The sequence below is a fragment of the Lagenorhynchus albirostris genome, chromosome 3 (assembly GCF_949774975.1).
Source record: "Lagenorhynchus albirostris chromosome 3, mLagAlb1.1, whole genome shotgun sequence".
NCBI classification, from domain to species: domain Eukaryota; kingdom Metazoa; phylum Chordata; class Mammalia; order Artiodactyla; family Delphinidae; genus Lagenorhynchus; species Lagenorhynchus albirostris.
The window spans coordinates 125,701,402-125,724,559 of record NC_083097.1 but is presented as its reverse complement, the minus strand read 5'-3'; the positions used below and the strand labels follow the sequence as shown (position 1 = coordinate 125,724,559).

At 44.1% G+C, this 23,158-nt stretch overlaps 1 protein-coding gene across 2 annotated transcripts in view; it reads left to right on the top strand.

Moving 5' to 3' along the window:
- The window catches only part of PDE6A (phosphodiesterase 6A), a 68,864-nt gene that overhangs the window by 43,569 nt on the left and 2,137 nt on the right, over window positions 1-23,158 (top strand). For both annotated transcript variants that reach the window (XM_060146473.1, XM_060146472.1), the window contains 7 exons: window positions 4,326-4,435; window positions 5,994-6,081; window positions 6,266-6,366; window positions 6,889-6,996; window positions 21,757-21,820; window positions 22,106-22,180; window positions 22,828-22,911. In XM_060146473.1, the coding sequence (XP_060002456.1) occupies window positions 4,326-4,435; window positions 5,994-6,081; window positions 6,266-6,366; window positions 6,889-6,996; window positions 21,757-21,820; window positions 22,106-22,180; window positions 22,828-22,911 (630 nt within the window). The remainder of the gene's footprint in view (window positions 1-4,325; window positions 4,436-5,993; window positions 6,082-6,265; window positions 6,367-6,888; window positions 6,997-21,756; window positions 21,821-22,105; window positions 22,181-22,827; window positions 22,912-23,158) is intronic.

The window sequence follows — 23,158 nt, the reverse complement described above, 5'->3', positions numbered from 1 at the left end:
GCTTAGCATAACTGAATTCCAAGAAGAGAGAAGTATATAAAATAAAAAGTAAAAGAAAGCTACATTCTTCTCCCACCCCCAAGCCGGTATTTGGAGAAAACCATGACACAACTCCTTCAAGATTTTCTTCTAAGAAGCATCGAGACATATTTGTTAACACACACATACACAAAGTTTATTTTGTTCATAACCAATTAAATATTATTATTCTGTAACATGCTTTTTTCATTTGAAAATATATAAATATATCGATCATATTCTTTAAATATATTTTTATTGTGGTAAAATATACATAACCTAAAATTTACCATTTTAACCATTTCTAGGTGTACAATTCAGTGGCATTAAGTATGTTCACAATATTGTGCAACCATCACCACTCTCCAACTCTCGAAATTTTCCAACTTCCCAAATAGACACCCTGTCCCCATTAAACAACAATATTAATGCAGCTCCCCATTTCCCCTGTCCCCAGGCTCTGGCGACCACCATTCTACTTTTTCAGTCTCTATGAATTTGATTATAGGTATCTCACATGAGTAGAATCACACAGTATTTGTCCTTTTGTGTCTGACTTATTCCACTGAATGTTTTTTTTTTAATTTTTTATTTATTTTTTTATATCTTTATTGGAGCATAACTGCCCCACAATGGTGTGTTAGTTCCTGCATCACAACAAAGCGAATCAGCCATACATACACACAAGCCCGCATATCTCCACCCTCTTGCGTCTCCCTCCCTCCCACCCTCCCTATCCCACCCCTCCAGGCGGTCACAAAGCACCGAGCTGATCTCCCTGTGCTATGCGGCTGCTTCCCACTAGCTATCTATTTTACGTTTGGTAGTGTATACATGTCCATGCCACTCTCTCGCCTTGTCACAGCTCACCCTTCCCCCTCCCCATATCCTCAAGTCCGTTCTCCAGTAGGTCTGTGTCTTTATTCCTGTCTTACCCCTAGGTTCTTCATGACATTTTTTTCCTTAAATTCCATATATATGTGTTAGCATACGGTATTTGTCTTTCTCTATCTGACTTACTCCACTCTGTATGACAGACTCTAGGTCCATCCACCTTATTACAAATAGCTCAATTTTGTTTCTTTTTATGGCTGAGTAATATTCCATTGTATATATGTACCACATCTTCTTTATCCATTCATCTGATAATGGACACTTAGGTTGTTTCCATCTCCTGGCTATTGTAAATAGAGCTGCAATGAATATTTTGGTACATGACTCTTTCTGAATTATGGTTTTCTCAGGGTATATGCCCAGTAGTGGGATTGCTGGGTCATATGGTAGTTCTATTTGTAGTTTTTTAAGGGACCTCCATACTGTTCTCCATAGTGGCTGTACCAATTCACACTGCAAGAGTGTTCCCTTTTCTCCACACCCTCTCCAGCAATTACTGTTTCTAGATTTTTTGATGATGGCCATTCTGACTGGTGTGAGATGATATCTCACTGTAGTTTTGATTTGCATTTCTCTAATGATTAATGATGTCGAGCATTCTTTCATGTGTTTGTTGGCAGTCTGTATATCTTCTTTGGAGAAATGTCTATTTAGGTCTTCTGCCCATTTTTGGATTGGGTTGTTTTTTTGTTATTAAGCTGCACAAGCTGCTTATAAATTTTGGAGATTAATCCTTTGTCAGTTGCTTCATTTGCAAATATTTTCTCCCATTCTGAGGGTTGTCGTTTGGTCTTGTTTATGGTTTCCTTTGCTGTGCAAAAGCTTTGAAGTTTCATTAGGTCCCATTTCCTTATTTTTGTTTTTATTTCCATTTCTCTAGGAGGTGGGTCAAAAAGGATCTTGCTGTGATTTATGTTCTGTCTATGTTTTCCTCTAAGAGTTTGATAGTTTCTGGCCTTACATTTAGGTCTTTAATCCATTTTGAGCTTATTTTTGTGTATGGCGTTAGGGAGTGATCTAATCTCATACTTTTACATGTACCTGTCCAGTTTTCCCAGCACCACTTATTGAAGAGGCTGTCCTTTCTCCACTGTACGTTTCTGCCTCCTTTATCAAAGATAAGGTGACCATATGTGCGTGGGTTTATCTCTGGGCTTTCTGTCCTGTTCTATTGATCTATCTTTCTGTTTTTGTGCCAGTACCATACTGTCTTGATTACTGTAGCTTTGTAGTATAGTCTGAAGTCAGGGAGCCTGATTCCTCCAGCTCCATTTTTCGTTCTCAAGATTGCTTTGGCTATTTGGGGTCTTTTGTGTTTCCATACAAATTGTGAAATTTTTTGTTCTAGTTCTGTGAAAAATGCCAGTGGTAGTTTGATAGGGATTGCATTGAATCTGTAGATTGCTTTGGGTAGTAGAGTCATTTTCACAATGTTGATTCTTCCAATCGAAGAACATGGTATATCTCTCCATCTATTTTTATCATCTTTAATTTCTTTCATCAGTGTCTTATAATTTTCTGCATACAGGTCTTTTGTCTCCTTAGGTAGGTTTATTCCTAGATATTTTATTCTTTTTGTTGCAATGGTAAATGGGAGTGCTTTCTTGATTTCACTTTCAGATTTTTCATCATTAGTGTATAGGAATGCCAGAGATTTCTGTGCATTAATTTTGTATCCTGTTACTTTACCAAATTCATTGATTAGCTCTAGTAGTTTTCTGGTAGCATCTTTAGGATTCTCTATGTATAGTATCATGTCATCTGCAAACAGTGACAGCTTTACTTCTTCTTTTCTGATTTGGATTCCTTTTATTTCCTTTTCTTCTCTGATTGCTATGGCTAAAACTTCCAAAACTATGTTGAATAAGAGTGGTAAGAGTGGGCAACCTTGTCTTGTTCCTGATCTTAGTGGAAATGCTTTCAGTTTTTCACCATTGAGGATGATGTTGGCTGCGGGTTTGTCATATATGGCCTTTATTATATTGAGGAAAGTTCCCTCTATGCCTACTTTCTGCAGGGTTTTTATCATAAATGGGTGTTGAATTTTATTGAAAGCTTTCTCTGCATCTATTGAGATGATCATATGGTTTTTCTCCTTCAATTTGTTAATATGGTATATCACGTTGATTGATTTGCGTATATTGAAGAATCCTTGCATTCCTTGAATAAACCCCACTTGATCATGGTGTCTGATCCTTTTAATGTGCTGTTGGATTCTGTTTGCTAGTACTTTGTTGAGGATTTTTGCATCTATGTTCATCAGTGATATTGGCCTGTAGTTTTCTTTCTTTGTGACATCCTTGTCTGGTTTTGGTATCAAGGTGATGGTGGTCTCGTAGAATGAGTTTGGCAGTGTTCCTCCCTCTGCTATATTTTGGAAGAGTCTGAGAAGGATAGGAGTTAGCTCTTCTCTAAATGTTTGATAGAATTCGCCTGGGAAGCCTCCACTGAATGTTTTTAAGGCCTATCCAGGATCTAATTTTATGGCTTCAGAGTACTCTGCCTTGTTCAAGTAGACCATAATTTCTTTACCCAGCTCCCCTATTGTTGGACATGGGGGCTGTTTTCGATCTTTCACTATTACACACAGTGCTACTGTGTCCTTGGATGGACATACCTATGTGTATGTGTCAGTCTTTTTGTCTCAGAGGGTTTGCAGTTTCTATATTTCATTTAAAAGTGTTTTCCCATCCAGGTTATGACACACTTCTCTGCCCTTGCCCAGGCTCCTCAACCTCATTCCTTTCCCTTGTGGCCGGAATGGTCAGGGCAGAGTAAGCTCTAGGGCCAGGAGGCAGGAATTCTGGCTAGGCTGTCATTGAGGGTGAAAAACACACCCCTTAAACTTGATTTATTTCTTAGAGTCACAGAGTCAGCATCACCTCCCCAGGGCTCTTTTCACCCTTGACTCCAACAACCTGCACAAACAAGGAGTTAAGTACTTGCAAGAGGCTCAGGGAAAAATTCTTCTGGGCTGTGCTTGAATCGGTAGACCAGGCTTGGAAGGTTCGCTTTACCAGTCTGGTCATGTTCAAAAACACTCTAAATCCTAAAACTCGAGGGCTGTCAGTTTCTCAACAATCATCCAGTCTGATGCCCTCCACCTTGAGTGTGCACAATGAGATACTGAGGCCCAGAGGGAGATGCGACCAGCTAAGTAAGGTCACTCAGGAGTAAGGTGACGCACCAGCCCCATTTGCCTGGGACTGTCCCAGTTCTAGCACAGAAAGTCCCACATCCCAGAAAACCCCTGAGTCCCGGCAAACATCTGGTCACCCTGGGGCGCCATGGGTCAAGCCAAGATCAGACCTATGTTTCCAAGCTCCAGGCCCTCCCCCTCACACCTGAGTTCTCAGCCTTGCTTCCAACCCCCACAAGAAAGGAGTGAGTGCTATCTCTGACTGCTCTTCCAGACTGGAAAGCTGAAGCAATACTTCACAGACCTGGAGGCCCTGGCCATGGTCACCGCCGCCTTCTGCCATGACATTGACCACAGAGGCACCAACAATCTCTACCAAATGAAGTGAGTCAGTGCTTACTGGCCCTCCTCTCTACCTCCTGCCTCCAGGATTGATTACCTAGATCTGAATGGGTCTCAGATAGACTCGCTTGCCAAGGAAAAGTCCCGCAGTCCACAGCTTCCCACTTCTTCCTGCCCTTTGGATCTGGGTAAACTCCTGTGATAGACAGAATAATGACCCTCAAATATGTCCACACCCCAATGCCTGGAGCCTGGGAATATGTTGCCTTACATTCAAAAAAAAACTTCATGCCTGTGAGTTAAGGATGTTGAAATATAGGGATTATCTTGGGTTATCCAAGTGGGCCCCACATAGTCAGAAGGGTCCTTATAAGAGGGAGGTGGTGGGGATGTCAGAGAGGACAGAAGATGCTACACTGTTGGCTTGGAAGATGGAGGATGGGCCACAAGCCAAGGAATGTAGGGGGCCTCTAGAAGCTAGAAAAGGCAAGGAAACAGATTTTCCACTACAGCCTCCAGAAGGGAAGCAGCTCTGCAGACCCATTTTAGACTTTGAACTCCAGAGCTGTAAGATAATAAAATTTTATTGTTTTAAGCCATTCAGTTTGTGGTAATGTGTCAGAGCAACAACAGGAAACTAATATATTAAACTTCTTCACTCTTCTCCTTCCCTTCCTACCTGTTGAATTAATTCAAGCCAAGATGTTAGTAACTGAGAATGGTTCATTTATTCACCTTGGGTTTACAATGCTCCTAACACCAGTGTGGTAGGCCCTAGGCTAGGCAAAGGAGGTACCAGGGTGAGCAAACCAGACACAGTCCCTGTCCTCACAGAGTTTATAATCTAGATAGTCTCTGAAGCAGAGTCCTTGAACCATGTTCTGGGGGACCCTCGTGACCACCTTGTGGGCTGGGCAGAGCAGGGACGAGTGTGATACCCATATTATAAATGAGGAAACTGAGGCTCTTCCCAGGGCCCACAGCCTGTAAGTCATTAACAAGCCCTAGAACCTGCTTCTCTGAGTCTTCTCAGTTCTTTCCTGCTGCTGCAAGGTTAGAGATTGTGTTTACATTTTACCTCGTGGGAAGCTAAGTACTGATCTCAGTGCTTGGCGCATAAAAAGGGCTCAACAAATATTTATTGAATAAAGACATGAATAAATATATTGCTTGTGGGAATTCAGTGGCTTCCCCTAAGGATCAGGTATGGAGGATCTGGGGCTTTGTGATGTTCAAAGTACGGCCCAGTGCCAATGTCCATGGATTGGCACTGGGCCAATAAGTTTCTAAAAGTGCACGTGGCACTGTGTTTGTGTCTTTTTCTGGAGATAAGGGTCCACACTTCTAGGGAGTGCACAACCTCAAAGAGGCCCAGAGTCAATTGTGGAGAAAACTAAAGCCTGAGGGTCAGGACACCTGCTATCTAGTCCTATTTCCCACTGTCCTACTGTGTGGAAAATTCCTTCTTATTCCTGAACTTCAACCTCTCTGCCTGCAGAACTAGGAGGTGACAGGAATGGATGATGTTTTTAGCCTTCACCGCAGCCATTTCATACTGATCCTCTCTCTCTCTCTGTGTCTCTCTTTCTCTCCCATTCAGATCCCAGAACCCACTGGCCAAGCTCCATGGGTCCTCCATCTTGGAAAGACACCACTTGGAGTTTGGCAAAACATTGCTGAGAGATGAGGTAGGATGAGGACCCTCTAAACTGGCTATGGGGCCTGAGAAGGAGCGCCCATCTCACAAGAAGCCTGAGTGCGGCCAGGCATTGGCCTGGGCTGCCTCTCCCATCACCTGGGGCGGCCATCAGTAGTTGAGCAACCTTACTGCCAGCATCACTTCCTATATCTCTCCTATGGTTTTCTCTTTAGAGCTTGAATATCTTTCAAAACCTCAATCGCAGGCAGCATGAGCATGCAATCCACATGATGGACATCGCGATCATTGCTACAGACCTCGCCTTGTATTTCAAGTTGGTGTTTCTTCTTCATTTTAAGAATAACAATGATTAGGGAATTCCCTGGCAATCCAGTTGTTAAGACTGCCATGGGCCCGGGTTCCATCCCTGGTCGGGGAACTAAGATCCCACAAGCCACCCAGTGTGGCCAAAAAAAAGAATAGCAATGATTATAATGATAATGAACACCACAGTTCTAATTGATTTAGTATATGCTCTGTGCCAGGCACCATACTTTTGCTATGGACACATCAACTCTCACTACAGCTCTATGAGTTAGATATTTTTACCCCCATTATACAGATGGGGAAACTGAGATCCGGGGGAAGATTAGCTAAGATCAGATAACAAATCCATGGTAGAGTCTGAGTTAGAACCTAGGTCTTCACTCCCAGGCATTGGTTCTTTTCACCTTTTTTTTTCTTTTTTTTAATTATGTTGTTTTAATTAGCCTCTGTCTGAAACAGCCAACACTAGAAGGCCAGGGGTTGCCTTATTCTAAGATGTGCTCCTTTAACAAACTGGTGTGTTTTGTAGGAAGAGGACGATGTTCCAAAAGATCGTGGATCAGTCTAAGACATATGAGACTCAACAGGAGTGGACGCAGTACATGATGCTGGATCAGACACGGAAGGAAATCGTTATGTGAGTTGAGACAGGGCTCAAACCCTGATCCCCTTAAGCCCAGGGTCATAAGGCAAAATTCTGCACTGACAGGCCTTGCTGCCTTCAAGAGAGCCCTGGGACACTTTCCATTATGGAGGCCTCTGACATATGAAGCTAAGAAGTTATGCCAAAACAGCATTGCAGAAATTATATGTTTCATCTTTACTCTAACACAAAAATACGAGAAAGTATACTATCATTTTACTTCTTTGTATACAAAAAGTACACTATTTGAAGTATTTCTATCCTAAAATGCAGAATTTTTGTGGTAAAGTGATGTAACTTTAAAGTTTTTGATAAAACATAGAGCATTATACCAATTATGGTTTGAGTGACAGCTAAATGTCACTCAAAATCTGTAGGCTTAATTTCTTGAGTGTTCTTTTATGCATGGCAATGGCCTGCAAAACAGCTGTGCAATTCACAAATTAGTTCCATGAGTTGTGTGATATTTAGTGCATTGCTGGCACGAGGTCTAGTAATGGGATGCAACTTTAAGTTTTCTGGTGAATGTCTTCTTTTAGTTTCTCTCAGTGTGCTTCCATGATTCACTTCAATTGATGATGGGGTGAGAAGTGTACATCTGAGGCTTTTCTTGAATATGTGGCCCAAGCCAATGGCTCCCCTGGCTCCCCTGTGACAGGTCCTGGGTGTTGATGTCAAAGGAAACAAGTCCTGGCCCAGTACCCAAAGAGGTGTTGTTAGTTTATCCCCAGATGCTTCTGTGGAGATGAGGTTTAATTAAGTCACAAATGTTACAAGTCCCTGCAACAGAGAAGGGGCAGCTGCTGGGACAGGCTCAGGGAAGACTAGGCAAGTGGCCAGTCTTTCCCTCAGCTCTGAAGTTGTCCAAGCAGGCCTCCCCAAAGGTTCTCCCATCCTGGGGAGCAGGGCGATCTGCACCACTGAACAAGGAGGCACACACTGGCTACAGCTGCTCCCGGGCAGACCAGGAGCTGCCCTGCTGGACATTTCAAAATGGTGCTGCAGAAGAACTGAGTGACTGGAAAGAACACCAAGTTCTTGGACAGGGGGTCTTATTATTAGAAAAGCTATCTATTCTCCCTATTTAGGTATTCATTTAAAGTGATTCCAAGGAAAATATCGATTTTATTTTGGGGAGAATTAGGAAGCCAATCCCAAAATCCTTATGAGAAATAAGTACGCAAAACAAGCCAAAAAATTCTGAAAGAGAAAGGAAATAATAGAGACCAGCAGAACTGAAGGCAGTTCAGTCCTAGGCATGAGAAGGACAGGTCAATGAACAGACTCAAAAGACAATGCCTATGCTAAAAGTGGATTTTCTGCCAGTGAACGGGATAATTTCATAAATGGTGTTGGGACAATGAGGTGGTCTGATTGTTTTTTTCCAAGACCAGCAAGCAATTCTTCAGTTCTCAGTGAGCACTGACTGCTTGTCCTACAAATTTCACTCAATTCTCACACTATCAACCCGGAGATAGTGTCAGACCCCACTTACTAAGGGCTCAGCCCCACGAGACTGGCTTCCTTTCAGACACCAATGGCAAGTCCATGTTGCCTGTGCTTCTGATTGACTAGCTATAAATTGGATGCTCCCATGACCACCTCCTTGGGTTCAATTAGTTTGTTAGAGTGGGTCACAGAACTCAGAGAAATGTTTACTTACATTACCAGTTTATTATAAAGGTTATTATAAAGAATACAGAAGAACGGCCAAACAGGTACATAGGGTAAGGCCAGAAGGGCCCTGAAAGCAGGGGCTTCCATCCCCATGGAACTGGGGTGTATTCACCAACCCTGAACCTTATTAAATCTCATTGTTCAAGAGTTTTTATAAAACTTAATCTGCAGCTCCTCCCAACCCTTTCCAAGAGGCCAGCAGGTGGAGGTGAAAGTCCCATCCCTCTATTCACTTGGTCTTTCTGGTGACCAGCCCTACCCGAACCCACCTAGGGACCCTATCCTAAGTCGCCCTATATCACCTCATTAGCGTAAATCTAAAGGGGGGCTTCTTGGGAAGGATAAGACACTCCTATCACTCAGGAAATTTCAAGAGTTTTAGGAGCTCTGTGTGAGGAACCAGGGACAAAAACCAAATATATTTCATATTCTACCACAGAGGTAAATCCCTATTTCACTCTTATAGCAAATAAATTCTAGATGAATCAAGGATTTTAAAATAATGAGAAAACAAACTAAAAATATGGAGAGAGGAAGAAAGCACGGGACAATTAAAAAGAGTAAGCTTTTCTAAGTGTGACATAAAATTCAAGACATGTATAGATCGATACATTTGACTACATAAAAATTAGAGATTTCTGCACAACACACACAAGAACACATAGCTAAAGTCAGAATGCAAATGATACACTGGGGGGAAATATGTGCAACACTTCTGACAGAAAAAGAGCTAATTTCCTTAGTAGTGTTAATACAATTCAAGAAAAAGCCTAATCCCACAGAAAAAAGAGCAAACGGCATGAATAGATATAACCCAGAAAAGGAATTACAGTGGGATGTAAACATATGAATAGATGATGACCTTACCCATTGTGAGAGAAATGCAAAATAAAAGTACCTCGAGATATAATTGTTCATCCCTCTTACTGGCAAAGATTAAATGTTTGCTAATTAAATGTTTGCCCAACACATGGTGTTGGGCAGAGTGAGGGGCAACAGGCAATCCTATTCACTGTGGTGGGAATGTAAATAGGTGCAGATTTTGTTTTGTTTGTGTGTGTGTGTGTGTGTGTGTGTGTGTGTGTGTGTGTGTGTGTGTTTTAAAGTTTGCTTATCTTTGATCTTAGTTTCCCGACCAGGGATTGAACCCGGGCCATGGCAATGAGAGCGCTGAGTCCCAACCACTGGACCACCAGGGAACTCCCCAGTAGGGACAGTTTTACGGAGGGCAATGCCTATCAAAATTGTAACCGGCCATACTCTTTGACCCAGCCATCCCACGTCTAGGATTTACCCTCCAGATTTTCTCCCACATGTGCTTCAAGGAGTATGCACAAAGTTATTCATTGCAGCATTATTCGTAATCACAAAAAATATTGAAAAAACCTTAAATAACCATCATGGGGCACCAGGTTAAATACATTATGGTATTTTCACACAACGCAATGTCATGCAGACTTTACAAAGAAATGATATTAAGGGTTTCAAAAAATTTTGAAAAGCCAGAGGCAGGACTTCTTCAATCACTGTAAAGCCAAGGTAGTCTTGAGCGGCAGTCTTCACTGAACACACATACCCCTCCCAAAGCCTTGCAAGACAAATATAGGCTTGGATAGCCGCAAGGGAATCAGTGTTCTCTCTCTTCACATTATCTTCTGGAGAAAGCACAGTAGGTGAGGCATGGTCAGTTCCTCACTTTTCTCCCATGTTACAAAATAAAGGCAAACTCACCCTTTTTTGAAGTCTATGGTGCAAAGACCTCTGGGGCATCATACAGAGGGACAATAAATACTGGTGTCCTCAAAGCTTCTTTTAATCGTGGGATTATAAACCCAAGGGAGGGCTTCTGATAGATAAATTTGGAAGAATTTAAAGAATGGAATGACATTGTGACAAAACTCCTTCCATTCCCAGGGTTTCTAATTATTGCATCTAATCAGTCTTGCAATAAGAAGTATTCATTCATTAACTGATTTTTTTTTCTTTTTGGCCGCACCACACGACTTGCGAGATCTTATCCCCAACCTGGGATTGAACCCGTGCCCTCAGCAGTGAAAGCGCAGAGTCCTAACCACTGAACCGCCAGGGAATTCCCAATTTGTTAACTGATTTTTAAAAAATAGTCCCATCCTATCTCATCAATAGATGAATTTCCAAAAATATTTGAGTGTTTAATAATTTCTAAAAATAGGTAATATATTTTATTGTATTGGTTAAGCGTGTAATAATAATAACTCAATCCAAAAGAAAAGTTTTCAACACTTGGAGACCTATGGTCAAAGACAGCATTGTTTAGTTATATAATTTCAACTAATGGACATATTTGGTTGCAAATAAGTATGAAAGGGTAATCAATACATTTCATATATATATGTTTTTGAATGTCTGTGATATGTATACAGTTATACACATATATACATACATACATACACACACACACAAAAAAAAAACATTAGGATAAAAATCTGTGGGGGAAGTCAACTGGAAATACAAGTTTATGAAGTAAAGGAAGAATGCAAAATTCCAGAATTTTTTTTTAATTGAAGTATATAGTTGATGTACAATATTAATGTTACAGGTGTACAATATGGTGGTTCACAATTTTTAAAGGTTATACTCCATTTATAGTTATTATAAATTATTGGCTATATTCCCTGTGTTGTACAAGATATCCTACAGCTTATTTTTCACATAGTAGTTTGCACCTCTTAATTCCCTACCTTTATATCGCCTCTCCCCACTTCCCTCTTCCTACTGGTAACCACTATATCTCCAGCTTGTTCTTCATATCTGTGAGTCTGCTTCTTTTTTTATCACATTCACTAGTTCGTTGTTTTTTTTAGATTCCACATTTAAGTGACATCATACAATATTTCCCTTTCTCTGACTGATTTCACTTAGCATAATACTGTCCAAGTCCATCTATGTTGCTGCACATGGCAAAATTTCTTCATTTTATGGCTGAGTAATATTCCCTTGTATATACATACCACATCTTCTTTATCCATTCATCTGTCGACAGACACTTAGGTTGCTTCAATACCTTGGCAATTGTAAATAATGCTGCTATGAACATTGGGGTGCATGTATCTTTTCAAATTACTGTTTTTGTTTTTTTTGAATATATACCCAGTAGTGGAATTGCTGGGTCATATGGTAGTTCTATTTTTAGTTTTTGAGAAACTTTCATACTGTTTTCCACAGTGGCTGCACCAATTTACATTCCCACCAGCAGTGTACGAGAGTTCCCTTTTCTCCACACCCTCACCAACGTTTATTATTTGTGTTTCGTTTTGTTTTGTTTTTTTATGATAGCCATTCTGACAGGTGTGAGGTGAAATCTCATTGTGGTTTTGACTTGCAGTTCCCTGATGATTAGCAATGTTGAGCATCTTTCCATGTGCCTATTGGCCATCTGCATTTCCTCTTGGGAAAAATGTCTATTCAGTTCTTCTGCCCTTTTTTTTTTTTTTTTTTCCGTGGCACGCGGGCCTCTCACTGCTGTGGCCTCTCCCGCTGCGGAGCACAGGCTCCGAACGCGCAGGCTCAGCGGCCATGGCTCACGGGCCCAGCTGCTCCACGGCATGTGGGATCCTCCCAGACCTGGGCACGAACCCGTGTCCCCTGCATCGGCAGGCGGACTCTCAACCACTGCGCCACCAGGGAAGCCCATTCTGCCCATTTTTTAATCAGGATATTTTGTTTTGTTTTGTTTAGGTTGTTTATTTTTTTGATGTTGAATTGTATGAACTGTTTTACATTTTTGGATATTAACCCCTTATTGGTCATATCAATTGCAAATATTTTCTCCCATTCTATAGGTTTTCTTTTTGGTTTGTCAACGGTTTCCTTTGCTGTGAAAAAGCTTTTAAGTTTAATTAGGTCCCATTTGTTTATTTATTTATTTTTAATATACTTTTTTAAAATTTTATTTATTTATTTTTGGCTGCATTGGATCTTCGCTGCTGTGCGGGGGCCCACTCCAGCTGCGGAGAGTGGGGGCCACTCCTTGCCACAATGCCTGGGCCTCTCACTGAGGTGGCCTCTCCCGTTGCAGAGCACGGGCTCCAGAGCGCAGGCTCAGTAGCTGTGGCACATGGGCTCAGCAACTGTGGCTCACGGGCTCCAGAGCGCACACTCAGCAGCTGTGGAGCTCAGGCCCAGCTGCTCCCGGCATGTGGGATCCTCCCGGACCAGGGCTCGAACCCGCGTCCCCTCCATTGGCAGGCAGATTCCCAACCACTGCGCCACCAGGAAGCCCCATTTGTTTATTTTTTGCTTTTATTTCCTTTGCTTTAGAAGACCAATCCAAATATATATATATATATATATATATATATATATATATAGCTACAATTTATGTCAAAGAGTGTTCTGCCTATACTTTCCTCTAGAAGTTTTATGGTTTCTGATCCTACATTTCAGTCTTTAAAATTCCAGACTCTTAAAGAAAAGCTTGTCTCTTTGTTTTTAAATGGGTGATGTGCTGATGGTTGATATGAAAATGCTATGCTATTTAGATTCCTTTATACTTAAAGAATGATGTAATCATTTTAATAGCAAGATGTCAACTTAAAAATGTACAAGAAGGTAAACATTCTTCAGAATTCTTCAGCTAGGCACTCAGTGAAAAATGTTGAAGATCTATAAAGCAGGGTTCTCAATCTTAACACTATTGACATTTGGGGACAACAACTCTTTGTTATAGGGGCTATTCTGTGCATTTTAAGATTTCACTTAGTAGATGAAATCCCTGGTTTCTGCTCACTAGAAGCCAGTAGCAGCCCCTGGTTTCTGCTCACTAGATACCAGTAGCAGCCCCTCCTCCCCAGTTGTGACAAGCAAAAATATCTCCAGGCATTGCCAAATATCCCTGGGGGGCAAAAACTGCACCTGGTTGAAAACCACTGCTGTAAAGCAGTCTTGGATTTGGTCCATCGATTAGGAGATTAGACACATAATTAGAGCTGCTTCATACCTGGGTACATTGTACCTGTTACACACTTGTGCTTCAGCACCAGACAGTCTGGGTTCAAGTCTCAGCTCTCTCACTTTTTGTTGTTTGACCTTGAGTAGTTTACTTCACCTCTCCGTGCCTCAGTTTTCTCATCTGCTGAAAAGGATACTGGTAGTACCTACCTTATGGATTATGACAGGGGCTGAGCTGAGACACGTGGAATGCTGTGCAGCGTTGCTCACGGCAGGTACGGTGTTAGGCTCTTCCTGTGGTATAAATAGACATATATATTTGGCCTTTGTCCCTATTTCCCGACACTGAGCTCTAAAACCCTTGATAGCAGTAAGAGTCACAGGCTTGGCAGGAGTGTCTTTTGTTCTAATGAAGCAACTCTTGGTGGGACCCCAGAGGGCTTCAGGGTAGGGGCTGATCACCAGAAAGATGAAGGTTTGATTAGAAGCTTGGAACTTTCAGCCCCAGCCCAACCTCTGGGGAGGGGAAAGGACTGGAGACTAAATTAGTTACCAACGGCCAGTGATTTAATAAATCATGCTTCTGTAGTAAAAATGCCATTAAAAACCTCTAAACAACAGAGTTCAAAGAGCTACTAGGTCAGTGAACACATTTACATGCTGGGAGGGTGACATGTCTGAAAAGGGCATGGAAGCTCTGTAGGCACCCCCGGCCCCATACCTTCTCCTATGCACCTCTTCCACTTGGCTATTCCTGAGTTATATCCTGTATAATAAGAGTTTTCTGAAGTTTTATGAGCTGTCCTAGCAAATTTTTGAATCTGGGGCCTGTGGGAACCCCCTGACTCTGTAGTCAAGTCAGAAGTGTGGGTAACCTGGGAACCTGATACTTGCAGCTGACTTCTGAGGTGAGGGTAGCCTTGTGGGACTAAGCCCTCAAACCTGTGACGTCTGACGCTAGTGTCAGAAGTGAATTGTATTGGGACTTCCCTGGTGGTCCAGTGTCTAAGACTCCGTGCTCCCAATGCAGGGGGCCCAGGTTCGATCCCTGGTCAGAGAACTAGATCCCACATGCCGCAACTAAGAGTTCGCATGCCGCAGCTAAAAGATCCCACGTGCTGCAACTAAGACCCAGAGCAGCCAAATAAATTAAAAAAAAAAAAAAAGAAGTGAATTGTATTGAATGGAATTGAATCGAATCAGAGGACACCTAGTTGGCGACAGAATTGGTTGTTGTGAGGAAAAAACCCAACACCCCCCTCCCGTGCTCTGATTATCTTGGAGTCCTCACCTCAATCCTTGAGGCATTTTAAGCCGATTGACTTTCGTGAGTCTCCTGCATTGCTATCTCTTGGGTCACCCCACTTTAGTGTGTTTACTGTAGGACCAAGATGTTACAGTACCTCCAGAATCGGGGTGTGACTTTCACTCGTCATTAAACCCTTTACGTCTCCACCCAATTGCAGGTCTCACGCTGGATAGTCTGACCAAACCATGCACTGGAAGGTTTCTGTGCATGGATTAGAGATCCTCTAGTGGTAGAATGTGAGGCCTGACACCTGCCACGAGCTTAGATGGCGATTACATTTTGAAATGGTTGGGGGAAAAAAAAATCAAAAGAATAATATTTCCTAACAAATAAAAATGATAAGAAGTCAAATTTTAGTACCCGTAAATAAAATGGTATTCTTGTATGGAGGGCCACACTATGACTTTTGTGGGTCACAGGCACTTTTGCCTTCATGGCTTCTTCCTCCATTTAAATATGTAAATAAAAATCATATTTTATGACTGTGTTGGGATAAAGACAAATATAATCCAGGCTGAAGTCATTCATTATTCATAAATTTACTATTACTATATTCTTTTTTTAAAAGAAATTAAGATTTAAATATTTTCATGGGCCCCTAAAAGTATCCTGAACCCTAGGCACTGCCTAAGAGATAAGTGACCCTGTCTTTTTTTTTTTTACTGAGCAGCCCGTCCTCCCCTCCCCCATCCATCCTTCCATCCATTCATCGATCTAGGAATGAATATTAAGAATTTAGAAACAGCCCCTTGCCCTCTGACATGGCCCACACTCTGTCTGTGGACTGTTTCTCCCAGGGCCACTCTCACCTTTTGAGATGGACCGCATTCCATCTACGGAATGTGTACCTCTCTAAATAAATCCACTTCTTATCTATTACTTTCTTTTCCACTGAATTCTTTCTGCCACGAGACATAAAGAACCTGAGCTTCAGTAAGTCTTGACACCAGGAACTAAGGGCCCCACCCAGGCGAAGGATGGAATGATGATGTGGACCCTCCTGGCTTCAACTAAAGCTTGGTCTCTGTCTACCTTTGCCCCGATTCTATGCTGCATTCTCCTCTGCTTAAGTCTTCTCATGTACCCTGAGTTTACACATGCACCCTTAGTTTAAAACTTCCCCAGTTTTGCAGTTGGGGGAGACACTACTTTGGGAAAAGATCCCTGGTGTTCTCCTTACTTGCTGCAAGTAATAAATCCTTCCTTCTCCCCCACAGCCCCCCTCCAAAAAAAGAATTTAGAAACACTGTTTGTGCTTGAATCCAAAAGGCGACCACTGTGCTAAACACATACTTCTAATATACATCCGCAAATAATGAAACAGTGGCCAAGATTCTCAAAATCCTTAATCACTCTCCTCAAGCAGCTGTGGTCAAGCAGCAATTAAGGGCCACTTTAAACCCAATGAGCTCATCAAGGCTCCAACCTCAGCTGCTCTCTGACGTTAGGCACTCACAGTGTTCAAGAGAGTGGAGCTTTGGGGAAGGATTGGACGGAAAGTATGAAAACCACGAAGACACCGAAAACACTGCAAACCAAAACTCATAAATCCCCGACAATGTGGGGCTAATGGATTAAGAGTTGTTTCAGTGGTAATGCCTCCAGGGCGGCACTCCTACATCCTAAATCCTCAGAATCTATCTGGGGCCTGGCATGCAGTAAGCACTCAGCAAAGTGTGCTTGGTGAGTGAACAACCTCCAACCCCTCTCTCAAGCCCTGGGCCACGCAGCTCAGGCCGCACCGGTCACCTACCCAGTCACCTTTCCGGAGACTGGATGCCAGGCGCCAACTGACCTTGTCTTGACTTATCTATGGCTGCTTTCGCATCGCGATGATGAAACTGAGTAGCTGCTATCGAGCCTACATGCTCTGCAAAACCTAAAATATTTACTATCTGGCCCTTTACAGAAAAAGTTCGCCAGCTCCTGGTTTAGTGTTTTACAAATGAAAACAGTGAGGCCCAGAGAGACAAAGTGACTTACCTAGTGTCACACGGGCATTCGTGGAACATCAAGGACTGGAATCCAAGTCAACCCACCCCTCTCCCGGACACCCACAGATTTCTCAGGCTCCCGTCAAACTTTCCCCGCGGGCTACAGCCTCCAGTCCAGGTGTAATTCCAAGGAGAATCTGAATGCCTCTCAAGGGTGGCTGGGATGCTTTCAGGGGTCAGCCAAGGGTCAGGGAGAAGCACCGCTGAGCATCCCAGCTTTGGGGAAGTAACGTTTGCTTTGGGCCAGGTGAGCGGGAGCCCATCCTGGTGATTGTGATGAAGGTAGTAACGATGAAGATGAGGACCATGGGGCACTTATAAAATCATCTTATGTGACGGTCACAGTAACCCCTAGGACAGATAAATTGCATTGAACCCTGTGAAATTGCTGACTTACGACAGTTTTTGACCCACAAAATCAGAATTTCATATGATCCAACCTAATATGCTTATCTCATTTCACCAAAGAACAGAGAAAGACTCAAAGACATTAAGTCACTTGCCCTAGATATGGCAAGTAAGGACAAGAGTGAGAATCTAACTGCTCTAATTCCAAAGCCTTGTACAGAGTTTTATACTGTTCTCCCATTCAACTCCACCCCCTCCTCTCGCTGACTCTCACCTACCTTGGGGCTAAGGTTCAAATTTCTCAGCAAGTCTTCATGACTTACTCTCACTCTCTTCTGCATAATAACCCTGTTGTCCTTTACTCTCTTTCATCCTAAAATCTTCCTCTTCCTCACTTTGCATGTCTAATCTATCCCCAAACCCTGTTGAGTTTACTTCTTAAATGCCTTGTCTATCTGGACACTTCCTTTTATTGCCACGTCCATCTCTTGTCTGGATCCTGAAATGGCTTCCAAACTGGGCTCCCGGCTGGCATTCCTGTGCCCTCCGTACCGAAGCCATTATGTTCTCTGTAAAATGCAAATGTGACCCCTTCCACTCTTCAGTGGCTTTTCCCGCTGCTCTTAGCATAAAGATGTCCCCTCACCGCAGCCTGGGTTCTGTGGGTCTGCCCTGCTCATCTCTTGGGTCCCCTCTCACCCCCTCTGCCACCTGCTCCCTGAGCTCTTCCTCCCTTCCAGCTCTTTGAGTGTGCCAGGCTTCCTTCCACCAGGGCCTTTGCACTAGATGTTCTCTCTGCCTAGAATGTGTTTTCCCACTGCCTTTGTCACCAAGTTCACTGCTATACTTCCAGCAGATATCAGCTCCAGGGCCACTTCCTCAGGGAAGCCCTCCCTGACCTCCCAGACTTAGGTCAGTTTCTCTTGTTACATTATCTCCTAGAATAGGACTCCTTTCCTTCAGAGTATCCAGTTGTTTACACATTTACACATATTTGTGAGATACATGTGTGACTCCCCAACACCAGCTCTCTGAGAGCAGGGGTGCTGTGAACCAGCCCCTGCCTGACATCTGGCATGCATACACGTACAAGGATGGATAGATGAATGCTCCTACGGTCACCTGCTGGATGGCCCTCTGCCCTGTGGCTCCTGGAGAGCTCCTATGCACCCCTCAGGGCCCCGCCTCACTGTCACCTCTCCGAAGGCCCCTGCACCAGGCTAGTTGCTCTTACCTTTGGATTTTTATTTCTTTTTTTTTTTTTTTTGAGGTACGCGGGCCTCTCACCGCCGCGGCGCCTCCCGTTGCAGAGCACAGGCTCCGGACACGCAGGCCCAGCGGCCATGGCCCACGGGCCCAGCCGCTCCGAGGCATGTGGGATCCTCCCGGACAAGGGCATGAACCTGTGTCCCCTACATCGGCAGGCGGACTCTCAACCACTGCGCCACCAGGGAAGCCCATGGATTTTTATTTCTTTGCACCTTGTACTTCTACCATCCATCCCACTTAGCATATTGTGATAACAGTTTTTGTGTTTTTCTTCCCCTCTATGTTCCTTAAGTGACTATGAGCTCCCTTCAGGCCTCTCTGGATCCCTAATGCATAGCATAGCATCTTGGCCTCGGAACACCTAAGGCAGTGGTGCTGAAGTGAATGTAATGCCTTGTCTTTAGAGCACGAGGCTTTGGATTGGCTTTTCTTGTGTCCAGGTGTGTCCCCCACGTCCCCTTCCCCACCACATCCCACGAACGTACCAAATCTCTATCTCTAAAACACTTAGTTGTTTCCTTAATTGCTGGGAGTGATTTTCACATGATTTCTCCAGCCAAGGAAAGTAAACCTCCAGTGCTCTCCTGAAGCCACACCTGTGGGCTTAAAATGTAGACACTGATGGGTAGCAGGGAACCGGTGACTCCTGGATTCACAGCCAAACATTCATTTGCTTAATGTGTGTGATGGTAAACATAGCGTCTACAACACAACATGAAGCATTAGGCATGTGTTCTGAAGTTATTACGAAGTATAAAGGGGTTTCTAAGAGATGTATGCATTCCTGAAAACTTACTTACTTAAAGATTTCTATGAGTTTTTGAGGGTTTACTTAATCAAAGATAGTTAAGGGCTTCCCTGGTGGCGCAGTGGTTGAGAGTCCGCCTGCCGATACAGGGGACATGGGTTCATGCCCTGGTCTGGGATAGATCCCACATGCCGTGGAGCGGCTGGGCCCGTGAGCCATGGCCGCTGAGCCTGCGCGTCCGGAGCCTGTGCTCTGCAGCGGGAGAGGCCACAACAGTGAGAGGCCCGCGTACCGCAAAAAAAAAAAAAGGAGATAGTTAAACCTGTTAATATTTCATAACTCCTCAGGCCTCCCAGACCAGCTTATGTAACCTATGCCAGATACAGCTGGTAAATTGTAAAATCATCAAGCCACTAGTTAGGTTCAGAGCCCCAACCTTCTCCGACTATTCCCTTCCCAGCCCATGCCCATCATCTCACCAAGTCGGGTTGGCTCTACCACGTGAAGTTGACCCCATGCTCTTCCAGCCCGTGGGTATTGCTACAGGTCAGGCCCTCCTGCCATCCTGCCTGCATTGCTGCAGCGTCTTCCTTCCTTCCTTCCTTCCTTCCTTCCTTCTTCCCTCCCTTTCCTGTCTGCTCCATCCTACAGGTGCTGCCAAGCAGCTCTGATGAGGTCATGACCTGGCCTTGAACCTTCAAAAGCTCTTTCTGCTTATTGGATACACCTACACTTAATTCCAGCATGGAATTAAGGCCCATAGTACATGGCCCCGGCATTCCCATCCCAGATGCTCATGCCACTACACCCCGACTCTGAAATACATTCTCAAATTGGCCCCTTTCTCCAATTATTTTCCCATGTCCCCTCCCTTCTGTCTTATATTGTACCTGCCTATGTAATAATACCTGTCTTACCTTCCTATTATTGTGAAACTCCTTTAAGAATTTATCCTTTAGAGACTTCCCTGGTGGCACAGTGGTTAAGAATCCACCTTCCAGTGGTTAAGAATCACCTGCCAATGCAGGGGACATGGGTTCGAGCCCTGGTCCGGGAAGATCCCACATGCCACAGAGCGACTAAGCCCGTGTGCCACAAATACTGAGCCTGTGCTCTAGAGCCCGCGAGCCACAACTACTGAGGCCATGTGCCATAACTACTGAAGCCCGTGTGCCTAGAGCCTGTGCTCTGCAACAAGTGAAGCCACCACAATGAGAAGCCTGTGCACCGCAACAAAGAGTAGCCCCTGCTCACCGCAACTAGAGAAAGCCCGTGCACAGCAACAAAGACCCAACACAGCCATAAATAAATAAATAAATAATAAAATAAATTTATTAAAAAGAAAAAGAATCCACCTGCCAATGCAGGGGACAGTTTCGAGCCCTGGTCTGGGAAGATCACACATGCCACAGAGCGACTAAGCCTGTGTGCCCCATCTACTGAACCTGTGCTCTAGAGCCCACAAACCACAACTACTGAGCCTGCGTGCCACAACTACTGAAGCCCGTGTGCCTAGAGCCCATGCTCTGCTACAAGAGAAGCCATCGCAATGAGAAGCGCGCACACCACAACGAAGAGTAGCTCCTGCTTGCCACAACTAGAGAAAGCCTGCACGCAGCAACGAAGACCCCATGCAGCCAAAAAAAAAAAAAAAAAGAAATCAAAATATTAAATAAAAAAGAGTTTATCTTTTAACACTTTCTTTCTTTCCTCAATCCCTTCCTCTACTTCTTAACGTAAGGCTTCCTCACAATGACCAGGGTCGCCCTTCTCCCTGCATCATGTATTACTCAATGGGGCAAAAAGCGGTTCTTGGGAGAGGAGTAAAACATCTTAGACATTACAATGGTCTGTGGCCCTCCAAACAGATATACGGTATGTCTGTGCTATTAAAATTTCATGGTACAGCGATTATAGGAAAAATGTCTAATAAAAAAGCTCTTTGACAGTGGAGCAGGGAGGATGATGAGAAAAAGGTTGAGAAACATTGTTCTATATTAGACAGGAGAGAAGGAACTTCGAGGATGTGATGGGATTTAAATGAAATTGATGTCTATAAAATGCCTAGAACAGTGTGTGGCACATAATAGAAACCTAATATATGTTCCTGATCATCGCCAGTGTTTATTATGCACATACTATATCCAGGCACCATGCTAAGATTTTTCACACATTATCTCATTTAATCTTGTACCCACTCCATGAGGGACGTACCATTATTATTACAGATGGGAAACTGAGGCATAGAGAAGTTGGTTTAATTGCTCAATGTCAAACTCCTGGTAACTGACAGAGGCAGGATTTAAACCTCTATTTGATTTCAAAACCTGACCTTCAGATGCAATGGGGAAGTGACCCCTCTTCTCACCATGGGATGAGGTCACCTACTAGTAGGGGCAGAGGAAGGAGAGATAGATGGAATTAACCAGATATACAGCCATGACTGGCTCCGGACTGATGGATGGCGTGCTTGTGTGCAGGGCCATGATGATGACCGCCTGTGATCTCTCAGCCATCACCAAGCCTTGGGAGGTGCAGAGCAAGGTATGCACTCCTCCTGACCCGAGAGAAGGAGCATCCCAGTACTGGTGACAGCAGCTAATGTGGCTTGGATTCTCCAGCTCCTGAGGCAGCCCACCTTTGCTCCATCCTCCTCTCCCAAGACATGGCAATCACCTGAGGACCTCTCCCAGGATGACATAAAGTGGGGTGGCAGGGCAGGAGTGGGGTTTATGTCTTTGCTGAGCTGGAAACCCACGTGGGATGCGAGCAGGGGTAGGAGGATTGGGGCTGGGGCTTGACTCCATGGCGGGTGTCTGCCTGTTGCAGGTGGCGCTACTGGTTGCTGCCGAATTCTGGGAACAAGGTGACCTGGAGCGCACGGTGCTGCAACAGAATCCCATTGTGAGTAGAGAAGGGACTTCAGCCTGATACTGGGCATGTGATCTCATCCTGGTGGAGAGCAGTGACCTCGCCGTGATGGACAGATGTGCCTCCTCACCCTTGACACAGGGATGTGTGACCTTACCACAGAGATGACCTTTCCTTAATGCAGTGGTTCTCAAAGTATGGCCCCTGCAGACCACCATCAACCTCGTTACTTGGGAACATATTACAGATGCAAATCCACAGACCCACCCTGGACCTGCCTGAACAGAAACTCTGGGGGTGGGCCAGCAATGTGCTCTCTCCTAAAGTTTGAGGACCCTGCTTTAAGCTATGTGTCCTTAGCACACTCAGCTAAGTAGAGATTGACAAGTGGACGCCAAAACTTAGATTTCCCTTTCAGTTCCGACAGTCTAGGAATCCACCTCCCCTGGCTCTGTTCTAACACCACAGACCATGCAAGGGGATGACCTGGTCAAGCTGAGAACCTACCGACATTGAAAGTAAACTTGGCTGGAACTGTCAGCCGGCCCCCCACCAGACACAGGGAGACCAGTTAGAGGGTTTTTGTTTTGCAAGAATGTTTCATTGGTAGGGTGGGTCCCCTTGCTGCATCAGGCCAGGAGGAGCCCAGTGCAGTTAACTCTTTCTCCCCCCGCTGACAGCCCATGATGGACAGAAACAAGGCGGACGAACTCCCCAAGCTTCAGGTCGGCTTCATTGACTTCGTTTGCACCTTTGTCTACAAGGTAAGTCCTTTGCTTTCAAAGGCCCAACAAGGTGTCTTTGATGAGCCCGGGATTCCCAAATGACATCAGGAATAAAAAACCCTGGCAAGTGACGAGTGATACTTTACAAAGTGCTTCTCACCTCCGATGGCATTTGGTCCTCAGGACAGCCCCGTAGGAGCTTGTGTGACTGCATACCCAGGCCAGAGCCCGGAGCTTCGTATATCCTAGTTGCTCAATAAATAGTTGCGGGACAAATGACATATCG